The sequence below is a fragment of the Lepidothrix coronata genome, unplaced genomic scaffold, assembly GCF_001604755.1.
Source record: "Lepidothrix coronata isolate B3197 unplaced genomic scaffold, Lepidothrix_coronata-1.0 Scaffold22, whole genome shotgun sequence".
In the NCBI taxonomy this organism is placed as follows: Eukaryota; Metazoa; Chordata; class Aves; order Passeriformes; family Pipridae; genus Lepidothrix; species Lepidothrix coronata.
The window spans coordinates 7,699,854-7,724,122 of NW_016690202.1; the positions used below are offsets into that span (position 1 = coordinate 7,699,854).

General features: G+C 35.7%; 1 protein-coding gene across 1 annotated transcript in view; it reads right to left on the bottom strand.

The window, feature by feature from the left end:
• The window catches only part of PTPRD (protein tyrosine phosphatase, receptor type D), a 350,584-nt gene that overhangs the window by 214,443 nt on the left and 111,872 nt on the right, over nt 1-24,269 (bottom strand). The window contains exons 3-4 of the mRNA XM_017808222.1: nt 12,182-12,327; nt 9,453-9,594 (exon numbers count right to left, since the gene is read on the bottom strand). Of these exons, the coding sequence (XP_017663711.1) occupies nt 9,453-9,594; nt 12,182-12,327 (288 nt within the window). The remainder of the gene's footprint in view (nt 1-9,452; nt 9,595-12,181; nt 12,328-24,269) is intronic.

Here is a 24,269-nt window from a genome sequence, read left to right on the forward strand (position 1 = left end):
TTAGCTTTTTCATTATCACCTGCTTCTGACAGATTCCTGATGATCTGGGGATGATGGTTTGAGAAAAAGGATTGAATCATCACAGGCATCAACGAGTGGGAAAAAAGTATAAAACAAATGTGTTTTAAAATTGATCTGCTCAGCGTGGCTCAGTTCACATTTTCCAAGTGGATAGCATATATTCACTCTTGTTAAGAAAATGCCTATAACTTTATATGCAGTTAGATATATTAGATAGTAAATGGGAACACCCAAATAGGGGCCATGCTAAAATTAGTCAGTTAACTGTTTGAAAGTATTTAACAGGTGTACATTCTTAGCCAAAACTGTCAGTAAAGAATTCTTCCAAGCTAAACAGAGCTGCTCTGCTTTTGTCCAGCATTATTTCAATTCCTCTTCTTAGGTCACAACCGTCAGACATCTATCTATGAACTAGCTGGCATTCATAAGTTTACTTTGTTTCACAGATATATATAATAAGTACAAATATGATATAGTCTAGCCAGCTTACTGATTTCAAGCCAGTGTTTATCCCTTAGGACTATCTGTACTGTCCTATAAATGTGCAGCACAAATAACTTTCAACTGCTGCCAATATTTCAAAAAATAAAACCGACCCCATGCACAAGTAAGTGAAATTGAACTGGATAAGTTCTATAGCATTTTATGTAAACCAGAAATTTGGCTGGACAAAACTCAGTGATGTGAAATTCATTGAGAATTAGAAGGAAGAAAAATAAACTTTTACAAAAACATGATAGGTGTTATTACTAGCTGGCAGCAGGAAAACTTTCTCCATGTATGTTCATTGAGCAAATACAATAGAATAATCGAATTTGTATAAGAAGAAAGGAGTTAAATCAGACTGTTCAAATTACCGTGGTATTACTCTGCTCTCCATTGCTGGCAAAATCCTGGCAAGAATACTTTCGAACAAACTAATACCCACTATAGCAGAAGGAATTCTACCTGAAAGCCAATGTGGTTTCAGAGCCAACAGGAGTACCACAGACATGGTGTTTGTTCTCAGACAACTGCAAGAGAAGTGTAAGGAACAGAATAAAGGTCTCTATGTAACCTTTGCTGATCTCACCAGGGCTTTCGATACTGTGAGCAGAAAACGTCTAGGGCAGATTTTGGAATGTTTAGGATGGCCCCCCAAGTTCTTTAAAATGATCATCTCACTTCATGAGGATCAACATGGCCAAGTCAGATATGGCGATGCACTTCCTGAGCCCTTTCTAATAACCAGCGGTGTGAAACAAGGCTGCGCTCTTGCACCAGCTCTATTCACAATCTTTTTTAGCATGATGCTCCAAAGGGCCATGGCAGACCCCAATGATCAGGACGGTATCTACATTTGATACCATACTGATGGAAGCCTTTTCAACCTAAGGCGACTGAAGGCCCACAACAAGACCTTAAACCATCTTGTCCAGGAGCTGCTTTATGCTGATGACGCCACCCTTGTTGCCCACACAGAAGCAGCTCTGCAGCGTTTAACATCCTGCTTTGCAGACACTGCTGAGCTCTCTGGGCTGGAAGTCAGCCTAAAGAAGACAGAAGTTCTCTATCAACCTGCACCTCAGGAAGTCCCCCATCATCCCCATATCACCATTGGCAAATCAGAACTCAAATGAGTCCAGCAGTTTAATTACCTAGGGAGCCTCATCTCCTCGGATGGTAAGATTGACGGAGAGATAGACAACAGGTTAGCAAAGGCATATAGAGCTTTCGGAAAGCTCCATAAAAGAGTATGGCGTAATAAACACTTGAAGAAAAGCACAAAGATCAGTGTTTACAGAGCCATAGTGCTGTCTACTCTCCTATATGGTTCCGAATCATGGGTCATCTACCGCCACCACCTGCGACTCTTAGAACGCTTCCATCAACGCTGTCTCTGTACAATCCTAAACATCCACTGGTCAGATTATGTGACTAACACATCTGTTCTAGAACAAGCAGCAGTCAGAAGTATAGAGGCCATGTTGCTGAGAACACAGCTGCACAGGGCGTCTCAAGGATGACGAGCCACCGCCTCCCTAAGATCTTGCTGTATGGTGAACTTGCCACCGGCTACCGCATGAGAGGAACCCCAAAGAAAAGATACAAGGACTCCCTGAAACAACATCTCAGCCTTGGCCAGATTGATCTTCATCACTGGTCTACTCTGGCCTCCAATCGGGAGGCCTGGAGACACACCATCTATAACGCTGCTGTTTCCTTTGAGAATGCAAGCAGGATCACTCTCGAGGAGAAAAGACAACACAGAAAGAACCATGTCTTGCAGAATATACCATCTAAGGAGTCTTTCTGCTGTGCCTTTTGCGATTGGATATGTCTGTCTCGTATTGGCCTTATTAGCCACCAGCGTGCCTGTAGCAAATGTGGATAGAGCCTTTCCCAAATCTTCGTTCGCGAAGCCTAGCCATGATGATGATAACAGAATAATCAATCATGTTAAAAGAAATATGTGGGATGACAAAGGGTTGAATTAAACTTCATGAGTAAAAAAACTGCAGAGAATAAAGTTAAGACAGATTTCTCAAAAAAATTTGATGTCTTAAGACATCTTTAAAGGTCTTAAAAATTGAGCAGCCTACTCTGGATTTTCCAAAGTAATTAATCTCTGAAATTTTTGACTAACGGAATTTACACTGACAATCAAGAAATCAGGGATTGCTGTTTCATTCATTTTCTAAAGTGACTGCTCTACTTTTTGGAAGCAGCTTTCTAATGAATAGCTTTAAATTCATGACTGTAGTAGATTCTTTATAACACAGTGGTGTGGAAGAGAAGGGAAAATTTGTTCATTTCAGACTAAGAAAAAAAAAAGGAACCAAAACATTTAGTGATTGAGAAAAATGTATTTGATAAACTTTGCACCAGGGCCATAAGCAGAAATATTCAAGAAGTATTAACCATAAAAAACAACAGCTGGGGTACTTGCCAGAAATGTCTTATAATACTTACAGCAGTTATTCAGTAATTTTTATTTATTTTAAATTATTACATGGTTTTAAAGAACTACACAAACGTCAACAATAGATAACTGTCAAATCAATACGCTCAAGTGAATAACCTAAAAGCTGAACTAAATACCCTGAATCATGTATTTACAGTAACAGACCCTGTTACTGATTATTATGAAATTTATAGAGTGCAGCATTTTCTAAACTATGAATACACTTGCACTAAAAAAGAATTTAAAACACACAGTTAACTTCGAAGTTAGCCATGGAATATGAGCAATGTACTTCATTATTCTTTTGTATCCTCTTCTGGCTGCTGGTTAAATGTTACCACATCATCTTTATAAAGATCAGTAATTCATGAAGTATTTCAACCTATACCGCATGGAAGGTTAATGTTTTATTTGCCCAAAATAACATTTACATACCCAAAGAAAATATTTCAAAATAGTTTATAACATTACAGATAAATATTTCTAATTCCGTACTACTTTGTAAGCCATTCCAAGAAATCTGCATGCCATTCTACAACTGCCTGTAAGGGTTTTTTTTGAGCTTGAGTTGTATTGGCTACCTCTCCTTTTGTTTCACTATTTCACAAAATCCTTTTATGTGACTGTCAAGCAGCTGTGTTTCCCTCCTTAATCCTCCTTGCACAGCTACCCAGGAGAGGCTTTACAACATGAACTGTAAAGTACCATTTTCACAGCAGGAATGACAGTATTCCTCTTCAAAAAGAGGCTTAATAAAAATAGGACTGTAATAAACATGCTAATTCTGGTCACAAGGTGCTACATATAGCATGATCACTGAACATTCAGGAAGTTTTGGGGAATGATACTCTTTTGGCTCTTAAAAAGCCTTATCATGCAATATATGTGTGAGATAAATGTCTTTCCAGTGTATTAAGCTCATGAACAGGTATTTTCTTGGTTTTGTTATTTCTCTTCATTCCGCTTTCAAAAGCCTGTCCTACTAGCAGCCCCCTGGCAATAATCACTGTGACTATATAGTGGTTTCAGATAAACACTGGTGTACATCGTTTATACAGCTCCAGCTGGAACGTGGCAAATTTCTCCTACTGTGCAGCTCCCATTTGTCTAGAAATGAGAGACATCCCACAGCACATTTTCCAACATTATAGCCATGCCACTCCATTTGTCTAATTTCTATGCCCTCAAAGATAGCTGTCCCAGATGACAGATTACTTCAAAATAGTTCCTTCTCATTTTGGTACTACTGGGTGCACTGAAAATACAGAAACGAGCTTCTTTTCTCATTGAATGTATTGCTAGCAGCAGAAGCAAAAACTGTAGCACCTTGGATTTATCATCTCTGGTTTTGAGTTGTTCTGAGGGTTTTTTTTTTGTTTTGTTTTTGCTTTTGCTTTTGTTTTGTTTAACAGTGTGCAAATGTTCTGCATTTCTGAGAGTCTAATAAAAATAATCTCTCACAATTATCTCAATATCTGTATGTATCAATGAACAAAGATACGCTGTTCAGTAAATATTTTGGTTTTTTATTTCATTTTATGCAGCATTGACTGTTTGACATTGAATCAATCAGTTTCTAAAAACAGAAAAAGGAGTAACTAACCTAGGCACTTCTTACAGAAATTTTACTTCTTTCATGCTTACATAATGCCTGTGGTAAATATTAAATGCTATATGTCAATATTTTTTAATGTACAGTACGATCAACGACAATAACAGAAAACTGTGGGTCGAGAAAAACAAACTGCCTTCTATTCAAGTGCCCTGTTGTAGTCTCTCTTTCTACTTCCCATACAGCAAGGAAAACAAAGCAAACAGGAGCAACAGTAAAATATGCTTCAGTCTTCTGCTCTATATCCTTGCTTAATATCTTTACTCTTCTGTGCTGCAATCATATACCTCAGTAGCAGTTGAAGCTAAAGCTTCTTGAGGTACTCACAGTCTTAGCAGAACTTTATAAAGGAATAATAAAAAAAATCTTTTTAAAACCGAAAAGCGGGATTCCTTAAAATTAACTGAATGGAATTGTTGCTGATTTCTCTATTAGAAGGAAGCACCTCATTTCTGCCTTCCTGAACAATTTATAGACTTGTATATGACAAAAGAATCCTTGTTCTATAACCAGGAAAGATACATAGTGGTTCCATATTTCAAAACAGTTTTTAACATTACAGATAAATATTTTTAATTCCATACTACTTTGCAAGCCATTCCAAGAAATCTGCATGCCATTCTGTAACTGCCTGTTATAGACTACAACAGGGCACTCAGTTTGGAAATAGTTCTATAGCCACCACTTGCAAGATCTAAAAACAGTCAGGTGCCTTTACCATGAAACGAATGGACAAGAAAGGGAAAGCTATTCCATTTCTGATATCCACAGAGCATGGGAAGATCCTACACTTCATTGGTTTTTATTGCCTTTTCACAGAGCACAGAATGGGTCAGGTTGGAAGGGTCCACCAGTGGGTTATCTGATCCAACCCCTCTGCCCAAGGAAGGCCATCCTAGGGCACATTTACAGGATTGTGTCCAGATTGTTCTTAAGTATCTCCAGTGAGGGAGACTCCACAACCTTTCTGGGTGACCTGTTCCACTGCTCAGTCACCCACACAGTAAAGAAGTTCTTCCTTATATTCAGGTAGAACTTCCTGTGCCCAAGTGCCTGCTTGTTGCCTCTTGTTGTATTGCTCGGCACCACCAAGAAGAACTTCGCTCCATCCTCTTGGCAACCTCCCTTCAGATACTTACAGACATTGACAAGTACCCCTCATAGTCACCTCCTTTCCAGGTTGAACATGCCCACCTCCCTCAGTCTCTTCCTCCTAAAAAAGATGCTTCAGTCCCCTAATCATCTTTGTAGTCCTTTGCTGGACTTGCTTCAAGAGCTCTATATCCCCCTTGTACTGAGGCTGTGTCCAGTTCTGTGTCACAGCACTCCAGAAGTGGCCTCACCAGTGCTGAATAGAAGGGCAGGGTCATCCCCCTCAACCTCCTGGCAATGCTCTTTCTAATGCATCTCAGGATACCACTGGCCTTCTTGGCCACAAAGGCATGTGTATTGAACACTAAAGATTATTAATAAAGGAATCAAAGCACTGTTTCACTCATATGGTTCTCAGCAAAAACATTCAAAACAAAGATCTCCAAAATAAATAGCATGGATTCCTCTTGTCTGGAAGGTGACTTCCAGACTTCTCCTTTCAAGCTTTGTTTTCCTTCAAATTCAACATTTTCTTATGGGTGAATCTGTCCTGGAAAGGAGCCAGTCCTTTATATACAGAAAATCAAAAGCAGTTTCCAGTTAGACATTCATTCTTGGTCTAGACTCTCACAATATTCATCCTAACAAGTGAAAATTTAGCCTGGAAGCTTTCTTGATTTACTCTAGTAACAGAAAAAAGGGTCCAACATTTTGTCTCTGGTAAGGCCTTGAAATGTTATCATGTTGTAGATGCCTTTCCTGCTCTTTTTCCTCCTCACACTGTGAACTTTTAACACCTAGAAGCTAAAAAAATTATCTATATTCATAGTTCTTTGAGACTCAATTACTAAAAATTGGTCATAGTGTAGGAACCTAAAAAAACACAGTAGTATCTGTAGTGTACTCAACAATGCCATAGATAGAAAACCTGCCCAGTTTGGCTGTAAAGATATGGACACATCTGCAAAAATGTTGCTGTTCTGTGCTGAAGAAATTATTTGAGGCAGTTAAGCTGGATTTTGTGAAATAATCACACAAAATGAATATAGGCAGACACTTCTGCTCCTGGAATTACCAGGACCTTCCACTGACCTTCCATATTAAGAGCTGCAATACTTTGTGTTGAACTGTGAGTAAACTGACTTCCTTCTCTAGATGCCATGTTGCAAGAGGCCAAAATGCTAAGTTGGGTCTGTGATAGAACCATTGCAGAAAGATTCAAAGAACATATGAAAGTTATATATGCATCTTTTGCAATCCAGTCACATACACGCCCAAGGGATAAGTAGGCCTAAGCATACCACAGATCTAACTCACTCTACTCTGTTTTGCATTTGATTAAATCTGTTGATTCCTGTTCACATCTATGATATATACAGCACCTACATGAGGTACAGAGGAACTCTTTCCCATAAAGACATAACTAGATGGAGTGTTTTCCACAATGCCACTGTTGCAGACTGTATAAAGTGAAAGTAAGTTTGCAAAATAGGAGTTTTGCAATAATAGTATTATCTTCCAGGCTAACGCCCTTAGCACTGAACTATCCTGTGTCTTGGAAAGCAATACAGCATGCCATTGTACTTATAGCCATTCAAAATTTGAACACTGCCAAATTTTCCATATAATGCCCTGTTACTCTGCATGCTTCTTGCTTTCTCTGATATTACCCCTTTATATAAATCACAGTCGCAACATGTTCATGAGTTCTCATATGTTGCCAGTTTCAGATTATATCCACAAATCTGTTCCTGGGGCCAAATGTATTCCAGCAGTTGCAAAAGCCATATATATGGCTGGAGACAATGCTCAATTTTTATATATCATTGGGTTTTAACTGAAATTGAAATTTACTTAAATTGTAATTTCACAACTAATAGTATATATGCTTTGTTCTTGCATGTCCATGTGTATCACTTTAAAACAGCATCTGATGCTAGTGTTGTCTGAAGTAACACTGAGCTACTATTACTGCTCTTACTATGGAGTAAAAAATAGGCAGCAAAGCTACATATGCCTTACAAGAAATTGATTAAATAATCAATGGGACTAGAAAAGAAATGGACCACATTCAGTCAGTTTGGACACTCAGACACCTCCTCTGCCTTTTTCAACTGCTATGGTGCTAGGCAGAGAGATGAGGGCTGTTGCTTCTCTACAAAACACAAAATGATAATTTTGGTTTAGAACAGTATCTTTCAAACAATACATGCCCATTTCATGATCAGAGAGTCTTATAAATGCATTTCAAGAAACTACGAAGATAAAGAGTACTATTTCCACCTGAGTTTTCACGTTGTTTTTTGCTTCCCTCCCTTGCTTTCCCCATCTCTCTTTAATTTGCAAAACTTCTAATAGAATATAAAAAAATGTCTTTTTATGTTCATTTTCAACAATGTGGAAGCTGTACATAAAAAGTGTTCCTATCAGTTAATAAAGGGAAAACCTTATCTTGGGAAGTTAAGAACAAGTCCATGGTGCTGTTAAAAATATCAATCTATCAATCTTCCCATTTTCATTGGCTAGACTGGGAAGAATTTTTAAAAGGTAACATAAGGAACAATCATGGCATTAGAGATAAGAACTTTAAATATTGAAAAAGTTTGCTTATGTCAGACTACCTCTAAGAAAAAAATACATATATACTTAGGGTTATTATTTAGGGTTATTATTTGCTATATATGCACATAGTGTTGCTAGTTGACTTCAAGAGAAATGTCAGTACTGTCTGTACTGATTAAAATAGCTAATAAAATTATAAATTTTTTTTTAATAAACATTCACCTTTAGAGAAAAACAGGAGAAATCTCCTTGTTACCCTAAATTGCTTGGGATGGGAGAATCAAAAAAAATTACTGAAATTACACATTTCACAGATTTTCTTCTAAATTCTTTAAAGCTGTTTAATCATCTTCAATTCCTGTAAAAAGACACCTAGTTAATTTTTTTAACCATGTAATGCTACATAATATCAAAATACGAGACAGTAATCTTCAGTCATAAAAGAGGTTCTGCAAACTAAAGAGTGTGATATTTCATGAAGTGTCTTCAAATCCAGTGTCCATTCATCTCCAGGTGACAAAATGAATTGTTCAGGCCATTTGACTACTAGTATTTCCTCCCGTGAGTATTATCTAGACAGTAGACTTAGCAGTACATTAATATCCTCACTCCTGAATGATAGTCGAAAAAATTCATTTTTTCCTTTACTGTTCTCGAAAACTTCTTACCGAAGTAAGAATGCAACTCAGGAACTCAGGTGATATCTGAAGTAGAAGAAGCCTTCAGCTTTTTTATGATTGTATTTTGTGGGAGAAATTTTGCAGCAACTTAATATCATCTGGAAACTGTTCATGCAACTTTTTAAGGTCACTGTTAGCTAATTGGGCAAAATTTTGTGTAAATGCTGATCATGCAAAGCTAAGCTACCTAGGGCAGCCCTAAAATGTAAATCGAATACATTCATAAAGTACTTTCTTTTGAGCAGTAATTGTTATAATAACTTGTTCTGTGTGGCACTCTTGTTTCACTTATTTCTTACTTATTTTCTTCACTCTAATCTGTCAAACCCTGTAATCTCCAATTACCTTTTTGTGGTCAAAAGTTACAAATGTGATATTCAAGTATTATGTGAAAAAGTTTATAATCAACAGCATCAGAACTGTAGTAAGGTCCATTTGAAAAGAACTGTATTTAACCTCGTTGGAGAGAAACCTCTCTTTTACAACAACATAGTACTTTGAGCTCAATGAAGTAAATTAGTTATGCTTAGAAAGAGCTTACCACGTAAAACAGTGAGTCTCGTGGACACACTTATTTCACCAACACTGTTGGAAGCCACACATTCATAAATAGCTTCATCCCGTGGCGTGCGTAGTGGTTGTATTCTGAGAACTGATCCAGATCCATCATCAAACTCTATTACCTATAAAAGGAAACAAAAGCTGTCACAGATGTTGTTACAAATACCTATCCCTCAGTTAATCTACTCATGGACAGCGGTCTGTGGGTATACAAGTCACCAAAGCAGGTTTGCTTTTCAAATACATGTACCAGGACAAATTCCACCCAGATGGGAAAATTATGTAATTTTTTTAAAACTTTTTTTTTACTTTCTCTTTTCAAGTTCCTCTGAGAAAGACTTCTTAGTAACTTAAAGCAGATTCTTCTAATTCCTATTATTTGAATTAATTTGGAGGAAGAAGAAAAAAAAAGACTCGTCCTGTATCATGTTCATTCACAGTATATACCCGCACCATAAATAAAAGGTAAAAGATTAACAGAGAAGACCCACAAGGTCTTACTGTTGATTCTAATCTCAGAAGCAACTTATAGCTCTCACCACTATTCTAACTAAGTTGTGAGAATTAGTCTGTGACCAAGAACATTCAATGATAATAGTCTTCAAATACACAGTCAAGAGTAAGGAAATAAACTATTTGTTCCCTGAACGTTACGTACATCAAGTAACAGCAAAAAAGTTCAGGTTCCACATGTGGGAAAAATAATCATAAAGAGGTTCATGAAAAACTGTAGCAGACTGCCCAAGTTTATTGAAAGATGAAAAAAATAACCCCCAGCATGGCTGGGAAAGCACATGGATCAGATGTCCCACTGAAGTCCTTTCCAGCTGTATTTACTAGGCTTCTATAAAGACAGGTGTCCACGAAAAACAATTTGATGTCTTGTATTATTAAGTAATCATACTCAGAGAAATATACAAAATATTAATGTGAAAGAAGAGGAAAATAAGACAAACTAATTATTCTCTTATTGACGCAGCTGATAATCTCAGACGTTGCTTGTTTTCCAAATGTTTCATATGTCTTCTATGAATCTCATGTCTACTGTTGTTGTTTTGTTCTTATTTAGAGATTCTATGTAATGAAATAATGGCCTTAATTTGAACAGGAACGAATGCTATTTAAAATACTGATGTGCTCCACAGACTTTATAATTGCTCTACACAGTGGTCATAATAAGAATTAAAAAACACTTGGCAAGTAACATCTATTTTTTTGAAATACATTCCATCATACTTGGCTACACAGCTCATTCAGCAGTCCACTAGAGGCGTTTTTAAAATATATTACGGTTTTTTTAATAGTTACATTCAAATATTTTTATGGAAATAAAACTACTTTATTTTTGCTTATTCTCCCTAAAAACAGTTATATACGTACTGGGAAAAAAATATATTAAGTGAATAAACCACAACATAATGCAAAGTAAAACACAGTAAACATATGCATGTCCAATCTTTCTCTGTTTAGAATTCACTTTGAGTGAAAGTTCTGTGAACAGAAGAGGATAAATTGCGCAGAATTTATAATAAAATTCCTGTGTTAATCCCTCTAGCCAATTACAGCTCTGCGTATGCTCTGCAAAGTGCAAACAGTCCTTGGCACTAGGAGGTAAGATTTAAGTTCATGATTTTATTTTTCATGTTGTAGTAAATACAGAAGCAAATAATTGTATTGGCTAATGAACAAATTCAAATGCCTTCAGATATTTTTTTATCAAAAAATTAATAAAATAAATTTAGTTTATACAGTAAATGCAATTCTTCTAAATAAATCTAACCTGAAAGCCAGGACAAGCGATCTTCACAAATACTACTAAAAATTAACACAGAGGACTTCAATATTAAGTCACCTTCTAATATATTAGGTCATTTGCTTATAAGATGCATATCACATCTGTTTTATATACGATTACTAATCTTCCAAACAGTCATTTTTAAGACGACAGAACTCTGTTATTTAACATTGAAAATAGTGATGAGACATAGTGAAAATTATACACTCTTAGTGCCAGTTTTGGTATCTATTCTAAAAGCTTTTTCTTCATGTTAAAGATTAATCTGCATTTGATAGTAGTTATTCCTGCCACTACAAGAGGGAATAATATTTATTTTTTATTTCCCCCCAAAAAATCAGAATCCTTTGAACAGATTACTTTTACTGTTTCCTATAATTGAATGTTGTAGAGACAAATAGCTTTCTCTATGGCTTTTTTCTAATTTACTGTTAAGAAAAGAATCAAAAGGAAGCAAGTTTTACATTTCCTCTTCAGCAGCAGGAACCACAATGCCCCTTTCATCTCTCTCTGCAACAGTGGTAAGGAATGGTGGCAGCAGAACTGGCAGCAGCCTAGGCCTGCTTGATGCACTCTGTCACAAAAGGAGGTGACTTGCTCTTTGGAGACAGCAATCACTGTTCAAGTAATTTCCCCACCATCTCCTTCACGAGATAGCAAACTGAACAGAGGCACCTCAGAGCTCCTCAGTGAGATTGTGTTAGTTTAGAAAACAGCAGTAGCAGTTTACTCTTTAATGGTGCTATGCACAACTAGTTTGGAAAACAAAAATTTCATGAGACTGCTCCCACCAAATTACCCCTGATATTCATTTCTATTTTGCTAAATCACTGACAATAAAGCACACATAGAGGGATTAAAAGTGAGGTTGGAATAAAATGTTTTTCAGAGGAACAGAACAATGGACCTAATACCTCAAATCTCTGATTGCTGACTTTCTTTCCCTTTTTGTTCCAGACAATTTTAGGTCTTGGATCTCCTGTGGCTTGGCAGATGAAAGAGGCGACTCCTCCTGAAACCCCTGTCTGGTCAACGGGAGTTCTTGTAAACTTTGGTGGTGCTGAAACAACCAAAAACATTAATCAAATTAATCTTAACAGTAAACATAAAAAACCACAAGCCACATCAAGATTTAAAAATTTAAAAAGAAGGAATGTTTTGTTTCTCCAGTGATAGCATTCTCCTACAAGAGAAAGCATTAAAAAAAACCTAAAAGGTCAGGAAAGTACTTACAGATTTTACTAGTGAAATTTATATTAAAACAGAAATCTGATGGAATCAGAATAGCAAGATCACACATTATATTTTATCACCATTATAAATAAAAAATCCAATTTGACTTCTATTGCAAAATGAGCTCATCAATCAACTGGAATATTATGATTCGCTACTTGATATTATGATCCCAGGATGTCATGAAAACAGAATTCTCACCCTAAGACATTAAAATCAGTGACATTTAGGAGAAAGCATTTGTAAGTTTTCAGTAGTGGAGGTAAATTACTATGTATTAGGAGTCCACAGAGAAAGGACTGTAACACAGGAGAGATTCATGCATGGGCACAGTTTCACATATAGCTCCTGCTCACTTCGCGAATTCTGCTCTGTCAGAAAGAAGAACTAAAGAAAGATCTAACTATTGCAACAACAGTAGAGAGAAATCATTCTAAAAGTATGAAAAGATGTTTTAATTAGTTATTCGCTTTCTTTTTATTTCTGTTACAACATAATTAAAATTAATTTATCGGTCTTGTGTTGAGACAAAACTTTTAAACTTAGACATGACTTCTAAAGATGTAGTATCAAAATCTGTAAGAGTACAGCTAACCGGACAACAAAAATGTTGAAGAATTCCTGTAAATATTTAAACCATTCTTCTTCTTAGCTGAGTAATTTTTCAAAATCCAATACACTTTCAGATGCTGATTTAAATTATAGGAAGTGAGAACTTAGGGACAATAAATGATAAAACCCCCAAGTCTTTGCTAGATAATCTTTCTCAGTAGCAGTTGCTCTGTAGCAGCTGTTGCTATTCATTTTTGCTCTTATCTTCAAGTATCAGCAGTCAGCTCCTTTATGTTTACCGCCTCTTCCCTTTTCTTCACTTTTCTCTCTTAGGTATAGGTATGTACCTCTACTGTGCTAGTTTTCATTTCTAAGTTGCTGCCCTTCAGTTCTGACGTCTAATCCCTTACTCTGCTAAATTGATTTTTCCACAGGCAAGATTTTCCAGCATGTTTATTTTAATGACAGAAATCCATCAGATTACAATTATGCATGTATGCAACATTGTAAGAAATCCTGAAATAATTTAACATGCCAAGAAAATATGATGTGGCTGTTACTATAAAACAAAATCAGTAGGTTGATGTTATGTTGCTGCATTAAATATGAGAGAATGCAGATTGTAATAGGTTTACAAAATAAATGAGTTTTTTTAACCTACTCCGAATGTAGAAAAGGTTTTTCTTGAAAAATGCAGTAAAACTATAATGTTCCTGAAAATCTGCAGGCTTTTTTTTTTTTTTTTTTGCAGAGAAATGTTAGGAAAATATGTTGTTTCTCAAGTTTTCAGAATGCTCAAGGGTCCTTGAACTATCTGCTCTTCTAATTTTCCTAGTGAAAATGTACCTAAATCCAAAAGCAAGAGCAAATCTGAGCACAGCAAAATAGTGTGACACTACTGCCATGGAAAAATTATGAAAGAATTTCTCTGATGCTAAAAATTACCAAAATCATAGCAAATAAAACACACTTAGAGCAATACAAATACTTCCCCTAGTAACAGGTTTTGTGCTTGGACCACAGAAAAGACAGAAACGTGTTCAGATGAAGAGCATCTGGGTTTCACCAAAACTGCTATCTCTGAATCCCTCTCTACATGTGTATTAAATCAACACTCTGATATGTAAAGAGACATGACTGAATCTGATATCCTGATATTGTGAAGCACAAGTTGTTTGACTGTGTGCCACCAAGTGAAAAATGATGTGCTGCCATTTTCTTTTTATTTTTTTATTTTTGACATTTTTTGAATTCAGTGTAAGAACTCAAACCAGTGAAAGAGAAACACTTCAAGTCCAACAGTACACAGTAACTATGTATAGTAGCTCACAGGCAGCAAACAGTGCAAACAGCAATAAGTGAAACTAAAAATTTTCCACCAAACAATTCCTGTTCAAGGTACAAACAGTTTTCTGACAGTTTTTTCATGTAGAACTGGGTCAAACTTGGTAAGGGACTATAACTGCTATGACTCCTTACAAAAATTGCTTACTAGTTTCCGCAGAGATATATCTACATAGTGGAGTTGCAGAAATATGGCTGATAACCTACCATGGCACAAGCTACCTGAACAACAATGTTTTTCCAGTCCTATGTTAATTTTTGCTGAACCAACAATTAGTAAAGCTGTTGTTTCTTAACTAACAACACTTGCTACGAAGCATTAGAGGCAAAAGGTAAGTGCAGTTGTTCATGATGCAATTTCTAACTTGTAGACATTTTTCACTATAAACAAGGTTTTAAGGTTGTATGTAAAGACCATATTATTGTATGTGGAGACTGACACTGTCTACGTCAATAAAAAAGCTTCAAAATCCAGTACAGAAGGGAACTGTGGTGAAGTTTGTGTTTCACTTAGACTATGATGTAGCTGAAAAAAATTAGGTATGCAGCTGGTCAAAACTTTTTACATAAGTAAGTAATTCCTGTAAAAAACATTGCCACAGCTCTTCTCCAGTACTTAATCATGAAAGTAAGACAGTTATCTTCGATGTTACGTGATATCAGAAAACATAAATTATTATTAGAGCATAGATAAATTTATCTAAACAGGAAGCTTATAGTAATCCCATACAATGGCCATTTTCAGCAGTTCATCCTTAAATTCTCAAAATCTAATATAATTTGGAAAACCAGCTAAATTCTCCACTTCAGGCTCTGCAGCTCCACCAGAAGGATAAAAATGTCTAAATGTTTAAACTGTGAGGATAAGCTAATTCATGGTTAAGAGATGGTCAGCCTATGGTCTGATAGCGGGCAGCCAGCCATGGAGAATGACAGGTATGCAATCCATCTTTTCATTAGTCAGTCAACATGTTCACCTTATTACACACAAAGCGACCACCATCATTCTAAGGGTATGTGAAATCATAACCTAGCAGAACCAAAAATGAAAAGTAGTATTTGTTGCCTTTATCTTTATAAAGGTTGTTAATTAAGGTTTGACACAAATTATCTCCACAATTAATGTTGTCAGTTTCTTGACATTGATTCTGACCTAAGCTGCTAGGCACTCTGATAGCAAACACAATTAAACTGCACACACAGTTGTGCTTATTAACATGAGGGCAATTTTGATTGAGAACTGACAACTATTTTAAATCTCCCTTAACAACAGCAGTGCATAGTCCAAGAAAAACTCTCCACAGCACGGTTCATTAAGCACAGCAACAATCTATATGGGAACCTTCCAGTGCAATTAAATCTGCCAAAAAAATAAGATGTAATATGTTACCAATATGGTACACAGTCTTCCAGCATTTTTGAAACTCTACTTGGTAACATCTCAGTAAAGCTGCAGTTAAAATAACAGAAGTAAAATTAAAATAAAGCAGTAGACTTCATTTAAAATCGGCACCTCTTCTCTTGTGGGCATCATCAAAATTGCAGCATTATTGGCTATTCAATGCAAAACACACAAGTTTTGTTTGTTTCAGCTTGTTCATATACCAGTGCCTACTCAGATATTCATGCCAATACTGAATGCAGATACATTCAATACTGAATTTAGATACATTCCTTTGTCAAGAAAAAAAATTTCAGTGGAAGATACCCACAGTTTGGACTTAGGAAGAGTACCATAAGCTTTGTCATCCAAGATCTGAGGGCTCCCACCCTCTGCTATTTAATAGGCACTTCTTGTTGGGATTCCTGAGAAGCTCAAGTGACAGCTATTGAACTACTGCAAATTACACTCCAGTATATGGAGGAAAACTGAACTTACTGCTAGCTCATCTTAAATACACTGAGCTTTCATTTATTTGTTTTAATGAGTTTAAACCCACAGAAGTTAGGCTACTGTTTCAACAGTCAAGCTGTCCCCTCAGAGGGCACAGGAGCTTCTCAAATAGACATACCTTAACACTATCCAGAAAGAAGTGGAGGTTTTTTGCACATCAAGACTCCATAAAATATATTTATAACAAGACACTAAAATAACTGGTTTGGATTGGAACATTTGAATAGCTTGGCACAAGCATAAGACATCTCTTTCTTCTCTTTTGCACCTCCACATTTCCTTTTTAAAATTTAAGTAGAATTCCGAAGCAGTGAATGGAATTAACTAACTCACATTTCATCATGTTATGGAATTATGTGTTTTAAATTTGCTGTTCTGTTCTCTGTGCTCTGTTTTAAGGACATGTACTACTTTTTCTCCACACTCAAATAAAATGTCTGACAAAATACTTTTGAAATTCCCAGTTCAGCCCCCTTCTTTTCACAGCTTCTGAGAACTACTCTTGTGTAGAGACATTTTTATGGACATACTCCTCTCACGAAAAGATGAATATGAGGACAAGACTTCACCTTCTTTAAAGATAATGTGAGAGCTAATGGGATGTCTGCAGTGCCAGTACAGCAAGCTCAGCATGTGGACTTACTATGGACAAGATATATAGAGAATGCAGACCTTAAAACATTTGTTTCTAGACTCTACTTGGAGTGAATGAAGTTCCTGGTATATTATAATTCGACTTCATCATATGCTTGATACATGAAAAGGTTTCCTAAATCAGAATAAAAAATGCCAAAAATATATTCCATTGTATCCTTTGTAAGCATTCATAGCAGAGACATCAGAAAAAATTAAAACTGCTAAGACTTTCTTTCAAATGCCTCATTTGTAAATTAACACATACTGACATTTTAGGAGACTCTTTAAAAATTAAAGTAACTGTTTTGGTTGTAAAGAATTGTTTTGTAGCAATAAAAGCTGGAAGATGATAATCACAACTGTTCCCATGAAACATTTTCAGCTGATGTTCAGTAATGCAGGTTGAGGGCAGAGTAAATAATGTGGTCTGGCAGGTGCCCGTGCACTTTAAAATATGGCACACATATCATTAAAAGAATAATTTTCACTTAATGCAGAGCCCTTATATATTACTGGTCTAGTGACATCAAGTTTCAGTGGGGTATGTGACTGGGCTAGTTCTGAGTAAAAAAATTCAGAAGTAAGTCTTCCCGTGCCAAATTACATACTCAGAAAATTCTGACAGAGTAAAAGTCCAAACAAACAGAATAAAAAGCGGTCTCCAAAAAACAACAACAACAACAACAAAAAACCACAAAACCACAAAGCCCCCCCCCAAACCAAATCCAAAGCAAACCAAAAACCCAAACTCTTTATTCACCCTGTTTCCTATTTTGCAGCATTCATTGCATCCCACAGATTTATCAGTAAATGCTATATATTCTAAATAAACAGGCCATAAACTGGTCCACATTCAATAATGGTGAAGGTGATGATGCCCCCTATCCTTGCAAAAAAGACAAATGTTGCATGTAATCTCAGACTGATACTGTATTGATACATTATAAATTACACGAGTTATTATTTTCACAATTACTCTAGGAGTTAATATATTAAAAAATTATTATATTTATATACACATAGTACTTAATAGAAAAGCTTTTTGTGCTCATTTATTTCTTAAAAGGAATCTTCAAAGCACATGCCTTTCACAGCATTTTGTGTTAATTTACTCATTAGTCATAATTTGTGACATCAGTTAGACTTATAAGCAATTCTTTCACCTTAATTCTAACCCATGCTTACAGGCAACCTGCAAACCGGATATGCGCGAAAGTTAATTAGTTTTTATTTCTATAAGGACAAGCAATAATTTGTATTCATGAAATCTGCATAAAGAAGTTCCTAAATTAACAAATGGTATGTTCCTAAAGGCTCTTGACTGTCAGTCACAAGCTGGTGAAATTTTTCTGTTTCTCATTGTGAACCTCTTAAAACTGCACCTGCTTTACATTCTTCGGCAAGAAGAAAAGCAACAACATACTCTTCAAATCCCACCATACTCTGAGCAGACAAACAATTTTATTATCCTGTGAATGAAAATTAGCAATTTTCTATCTTTGAACTACTAAATGCAAACCAGCCATGACAATGAAGTCCAGCTGAAAAACTTGATCCATTTGGTTCAGAAAAACTATTTGCAGGTACAACGACAGGTTTCCCAAAATCTTGGGTGAAGGAAACCAAGGTTTACAAGCATCACAGCATCCTCGTAAAAACTCAGCCCTGACAATACTCATAAAATCTTCATAATATAATCAAAACACTTATCTCCCCACCTTCTCTCTGTATTCTTCTAAAAGCAAAAGCACTCAGAATAAAGGACTGTTTTTTTTGAGGGAGGTTTCTGGTTGTTTGTTTGGGGCTTTTTTCTCCAATTTAGCAGTCATCTGCAGTTCCAAGCCTTCAAACTGCCAGAGCATATCTACCCTACAGATTTAGTCAGCAGCTCAAAAAAATAAAAGATTATCACTTGCAGATCTCTTGAAGAAAATACAAAAAGTCAAGCCTATCTTCTATGTTTTCAAATTTCCTGCAATGCAGTGTCAGTTTCGTAGGTTGACCATTAGGTTCATTCTTCCCTGAAATAGGAAATCAAATTACAGACTTAGAAGTAAGGCCTCACAAGTAGAATAGGTAGGTTACATTTTCCAAAAGGTCTAATGTTAAATTAGCAGATTCTTAATTTGTACCTCTAAGCTCTGACTCATTTCATTGTGGATTATGTATGCTTTTTTAGAGACAGAAATTATCTAAGCCCTAGGGACACGGGAGGTATACGAACCAAAGCAGACAGCAGGAGACATTCATTTGCCAAGTAATATCATTCACATACACGTGCACACACTCATTTATAGTTCATAATAACTCAGAGAAAGAAAAAGGCTTTCACAAATATATAGAACCTCTGTGAAAAAGCCTTTTATCAATATCAGTACAGTAGGACAAAGTGGAAGAATTATTTATTGCTGTGCTTTTTCTATTAAAACTGTTGCAGGCAACCTGGTAAGAATTTAAATTGGCTTCATGACAAATTATTAGGACATCTAGTGTAAAACTGAGACCAGTCATTAACTAGTGCTTCATCAGAGCAATACTGTGCTAAGCCTAAAGGGAAGTCAGGGCTTTCATACCATCAGAGTCAGTCTCATGGACGATGAGAACAAAGGAGAAGCCTCCCAAAGCCAGACACACTTCCACACTTGTCTCCTCCTGCTTTCAATTCCCAGGCTGGGTACAGGGCTTCAGCTGCTAGTACTTGACACATATTAGCTTCAGCACAAACTTCAGCCTTCTTTTACATATCGCGACAGCAAATGAAATTTTTATACATTTCCTTCTAAATCTCCCCTTATTTGCTTTAGTGTCTCTTCAGTTGTTGCTGCACAAAAATTCTAGTTTACATTAATTTAAGAAAGGAGAATCAGAATGCTTGGTTCTAGTATTTGACTAACCTGAGCACTGAAAGATGCAGGAATAGCACAAAATAATACTCCCTAAGTGGTAAATGCATAGAAGGGCAAGAATCTCCCCTTTTTTTTTTTCCCCATGCTCACAGGAATTCCAACACTATTAACCCACTATTTATCACTATTAACCCAACTCCATTAACTTATTAACGCCTTTAAGTCATAAATCGGCACATTTTCAAATGCAGAATACCGCGTATACACAGTATCACACACAGCATATGCAAAGCTGGGCGGGGCTTAATCTACCTGAGTTAGAAAGAGGAATTTGCTAGTTAATCCAGAATTTAAACTTCCTTCAGCAGCAAATGAAAAGCATGAAGCCTCTTGAATCTAAAAGGTTAGTGACGTGCACCACTTTATCCCCCAGGAATATTACATAACCTTGTCATATTCACTAATTTAACGAAAGGAAATTCCGCTTCAAAGCTCTCTACTGCTTCTTTTTCAAATTTTAATGTCTGCAGACTGTTTATGAATTATTTGGTAACTGAGAGCTGACAGTCCTTTTCAATGTGCAAAGTAGAAGCAGTGGATTTTAAAATGCCAGGCAAGCTGATCTCCTTCCAGAAGATTTTTGCTCTAAGAGAAAAGTGGGAATAATAAGATACTACAGGTTTCAATTAGGGACTCAGAATATCTGGGTTATGCCTAGAAAGATGACCTTTAAAGGCATTTCAGTCTTACTAAAATCCTTGAATGAAAGTACCAAAAGGAGCAAGCATAAAATTGGGGAACTGTAACAACTGAATTAAACTTTCACTTATTTTTATTTATCTAAACACAACAAAATACATACTTTGCCATTTCGACACCTGCAAGTTGCTGATTAGCAACTGGGAAGGCAAGATCACCTATCTAGTCATAATACTGACTCTACATACTAATATTACTCAGTCTAAATGCTTGACAGGGCATCCATATAAGCAAATTCTCGTAACTGTGCATGCATCTAATCAAATCTTACAGTCCATGTGAACACATACAGTATGGGGCATTAAAGGGGTTCAAGATAACTTTCTACTTGCAAAACAGCATTAAGAGATGGCATGATTTGTCATAAGCATAATTTATGGAGCTAAACTGGTAAAAAGAAAAAGACTATATAATTAAGGTTTCTATAAAGTAATTATTAAAAGCCCCTACTAGTTAGCAGAGACTTAAGTCTTTCTTTACTTCTCAGTAGGTTAGAACTACTTCATCCCAAAACTTGATAAACACCACCCTCTATTAGTTATAAGACAACATTTACCATTTGCCTTCACCAATTAGATGAAACCTAAATAAATGTCCAGTCAAGTAGACAGAATATATTTTCCTTTTACCAGCAATGCTTTGTGAGCTACAGAGTGCAGCCCACTTTCAGCGGTTGTATGAGACAGGTTAACATGCCCCGTAAGATGATGCATTGCTGATGCAGAAGGAGACATTCATAAACTAGGTCAGAAAACTGTTTATAGATATTAAAAAAGATACAGCGACTAAAAGCCCCAGTGGATTGTCCCAGTTCTTTGCCTACAAGTCACTTACGATACATCAGTACGGTTAACACAGTACAAGGAGCGTGCTCTGGGATATGGCTATGCAGACATAAAAGCACTGATCAGAATGTATTTACACTGGCAGTATTTTTGATACTGTATATGTTCAATAACATACAAGTGTCCTATGGTGTACAGGTCCTGCCGTGAGTACCGGTCACGTTTTGTTGTCAGACAGGACAATACAATGCAAAAATGCAAAAAATGCTACCCATAAAGTGCAGTTTTGTACTTATAACTGCATCTCCTCTATGAACTTCTACAGGACTTAAATTGCTCTAGCTTCTCTCCAATAAAATTATGCCACCATAAATCTGAAGCATATTATATATAATACATGCAAGAATGTGAAAACTAAAACCTCGTATAAAGGTATGCAAAACAAAGATGTTATCAGATCAGAAATTCTATTAAATAGGAGAAACACAACCAAAAGAAATGCATCACCACATAAAGGTAAACCTCTCCTTACCACAAGTTCATTTCTGTTTTAATCCTGATCTGAAATAGCACTTCATGCAACAACATTATGCCATCTATTACCTAAAATCACTGAAGAGTACAATTATTTGACGCCTTTTATGTTGCTGTAGCATTGGACTTGCTTTACAAGGATCTTGCATGATTAGTCATGCTACTTCAGTGATTTTCGTATAAATTTCATTGGTTAAAAATACACCTAAGTAGATAATTCTGGCCCACAGTGCTGTGCCATGCCTATCTCATTTATATCTTTTATCTTTATATAATTTCTATCTTACTAATGATATCTTCCATTCTTCCGTTTCAACATAAATTTATTCTTCTTTAAAAAAAAAAAGAGATACCAAGAAATCATAACACTACCTATAACTGATATTCAGTCAAAGAACATAAGATTTTTGTAAAACACATTAAAGATTTCTGTCTTAAAATAATTTTTTAAAAAATCACATTTGCCCTGTCATAGAGATTTTCACTCTGAAATCTCCATCATACCTGGAAAGCACAATTCATACCCATCTTTAAAAGAAAAGATTACTAAAATATAACCACCAATAAGGCTTTCACTCTCCATCTTCTTTCACAGGCAAACATGTTCTTTCCAATTATGACAAAAAACAAAAAATAGTATCAATCCTAGTCACGGCTTCCTTTTCAGTTCATATCTAAGTGGTAAGACGAAAAAGAATTTACTGAAGTTTAGTCTGAAGATATAAAACTGGAAGCCAAAAACACTGAAAGTGGCAGTTGGCTCCTGGATGGAAGAGAGGGCTCAGAGTCAAAACTTTGTAATTCTAATCCCATCTCTGTTAATTGCTTGCTGTTTAGCTTCAGGCAAATTACTTAGGCTCCGTGTCTCAATTTACTTACTTCCAGGATTACGCTACTTAGATTATGTCACAAAACATAGGAGGAGTATTACAGTGGTTACTGTCACTATATTTACAAAATCTGTGTAGGGATTTGTGCTCATGCATTGAATGAAATGTTCCAGTTTAAGTCATATCTACTTATAACACGAGTGACACTTTTATCAGGGCAAAGGAAACAAAAATGAACAAACAAACCACAAATCTAAATTTAGTGTCAGTGAAAACTGGTATCTATTTAGAAAACTTATTAGTCTTCCAAAATTGCAGTCCTCTGCATATCAGTATTGAAAACTGTTGGTTTAATTAACACTCTTTCCTCTAAGGAAATGAGCTTACATTGCACAAGCGTACTGAATAAGAACTGCTCATTTTGACACTGAGAGGTATGTTCTCAAAGGTTATCTTCTATGAAATGATAATAAATTATTTCTGCAAAATATATCACACTGCATCATAATTACAATTCAGAGGTATATAATTAATATTGTGTGTGTCCATTTAAATCATAGAATTGAATGCTTTAATTAAGTAGCCATGTTAATTATAATATTCACTTAAAAAAGATAACAGTAAATATGTATAGACATTTAGATCCAACTGATATGCATGTTCAGAAATTATAGATTTAGGAAAACTGTATTTTCCATATCAGGCTTTAGCAAACTCTTGGAAGTATACTTGAAAATGGCTCAATGTTTCCTGAAGAAAATTGAGAACTTGGGTTTGCTGTTTATGAATTCAAATTTCTATACATCTGAATCTCAACTGCATATTCAAAATGTAGAAAATGCCTACGATTGATCATTGCAGTGCATCATCAAAGCTACAATCTGCTTACAGAAAGACTACCAAAGTAGAGTAAAAAAAAGGCAGAGGGATAACCCAAATCAAGATGAATCTCAGATCTACTGAAGTAAAAAAATCTGAGTAAAAATACAGTCATTACATATTAATATATCACCAGTCAGTCACATATGTTTATTAAAAATTAAAAATGCTGGATAGCTTTGGTTATAGTATGTATAAAAGTTGCTTGTTTCCAAGGGCTGTCTGGAAAGTTGCAATTTTATCTTTATGTTCCTTAACATGCAATGCCCAGCATAAAATATTAGTAAAACCTCTTGAATGAATTACTGTATTCATATATCACAAAAATCAATTACTATGTGTATTGTTCCTTCAATGAATGCCTTTAGAAAAACAGCTTCTGGTTGTTCAATAATTTGGCATATTACTGTGTCAAAAACTGCAACACACAACTGAAAAAAATTCTAATTAGAGTTGAGAAGTTGGATTTTGATGCTTCCTCTTCTAAAACAATACTTTTTTTAAAGCAGATAGGTTTCAAAAAACTCCAGGGGAAAAAAAAAAACCTCTTTCAATGTTTTTGTTTTCATTTTTCTTAACTTCTCACTGTAATAATAAGAGTACAATATAATGCAATATAGGGTACCAAAAGGAAGGTGAGACAATAATCAATATAAAATTATTATTGACAGAGATGGAAATCAGCCCACTGAAGTACCAGATTTAGTTTT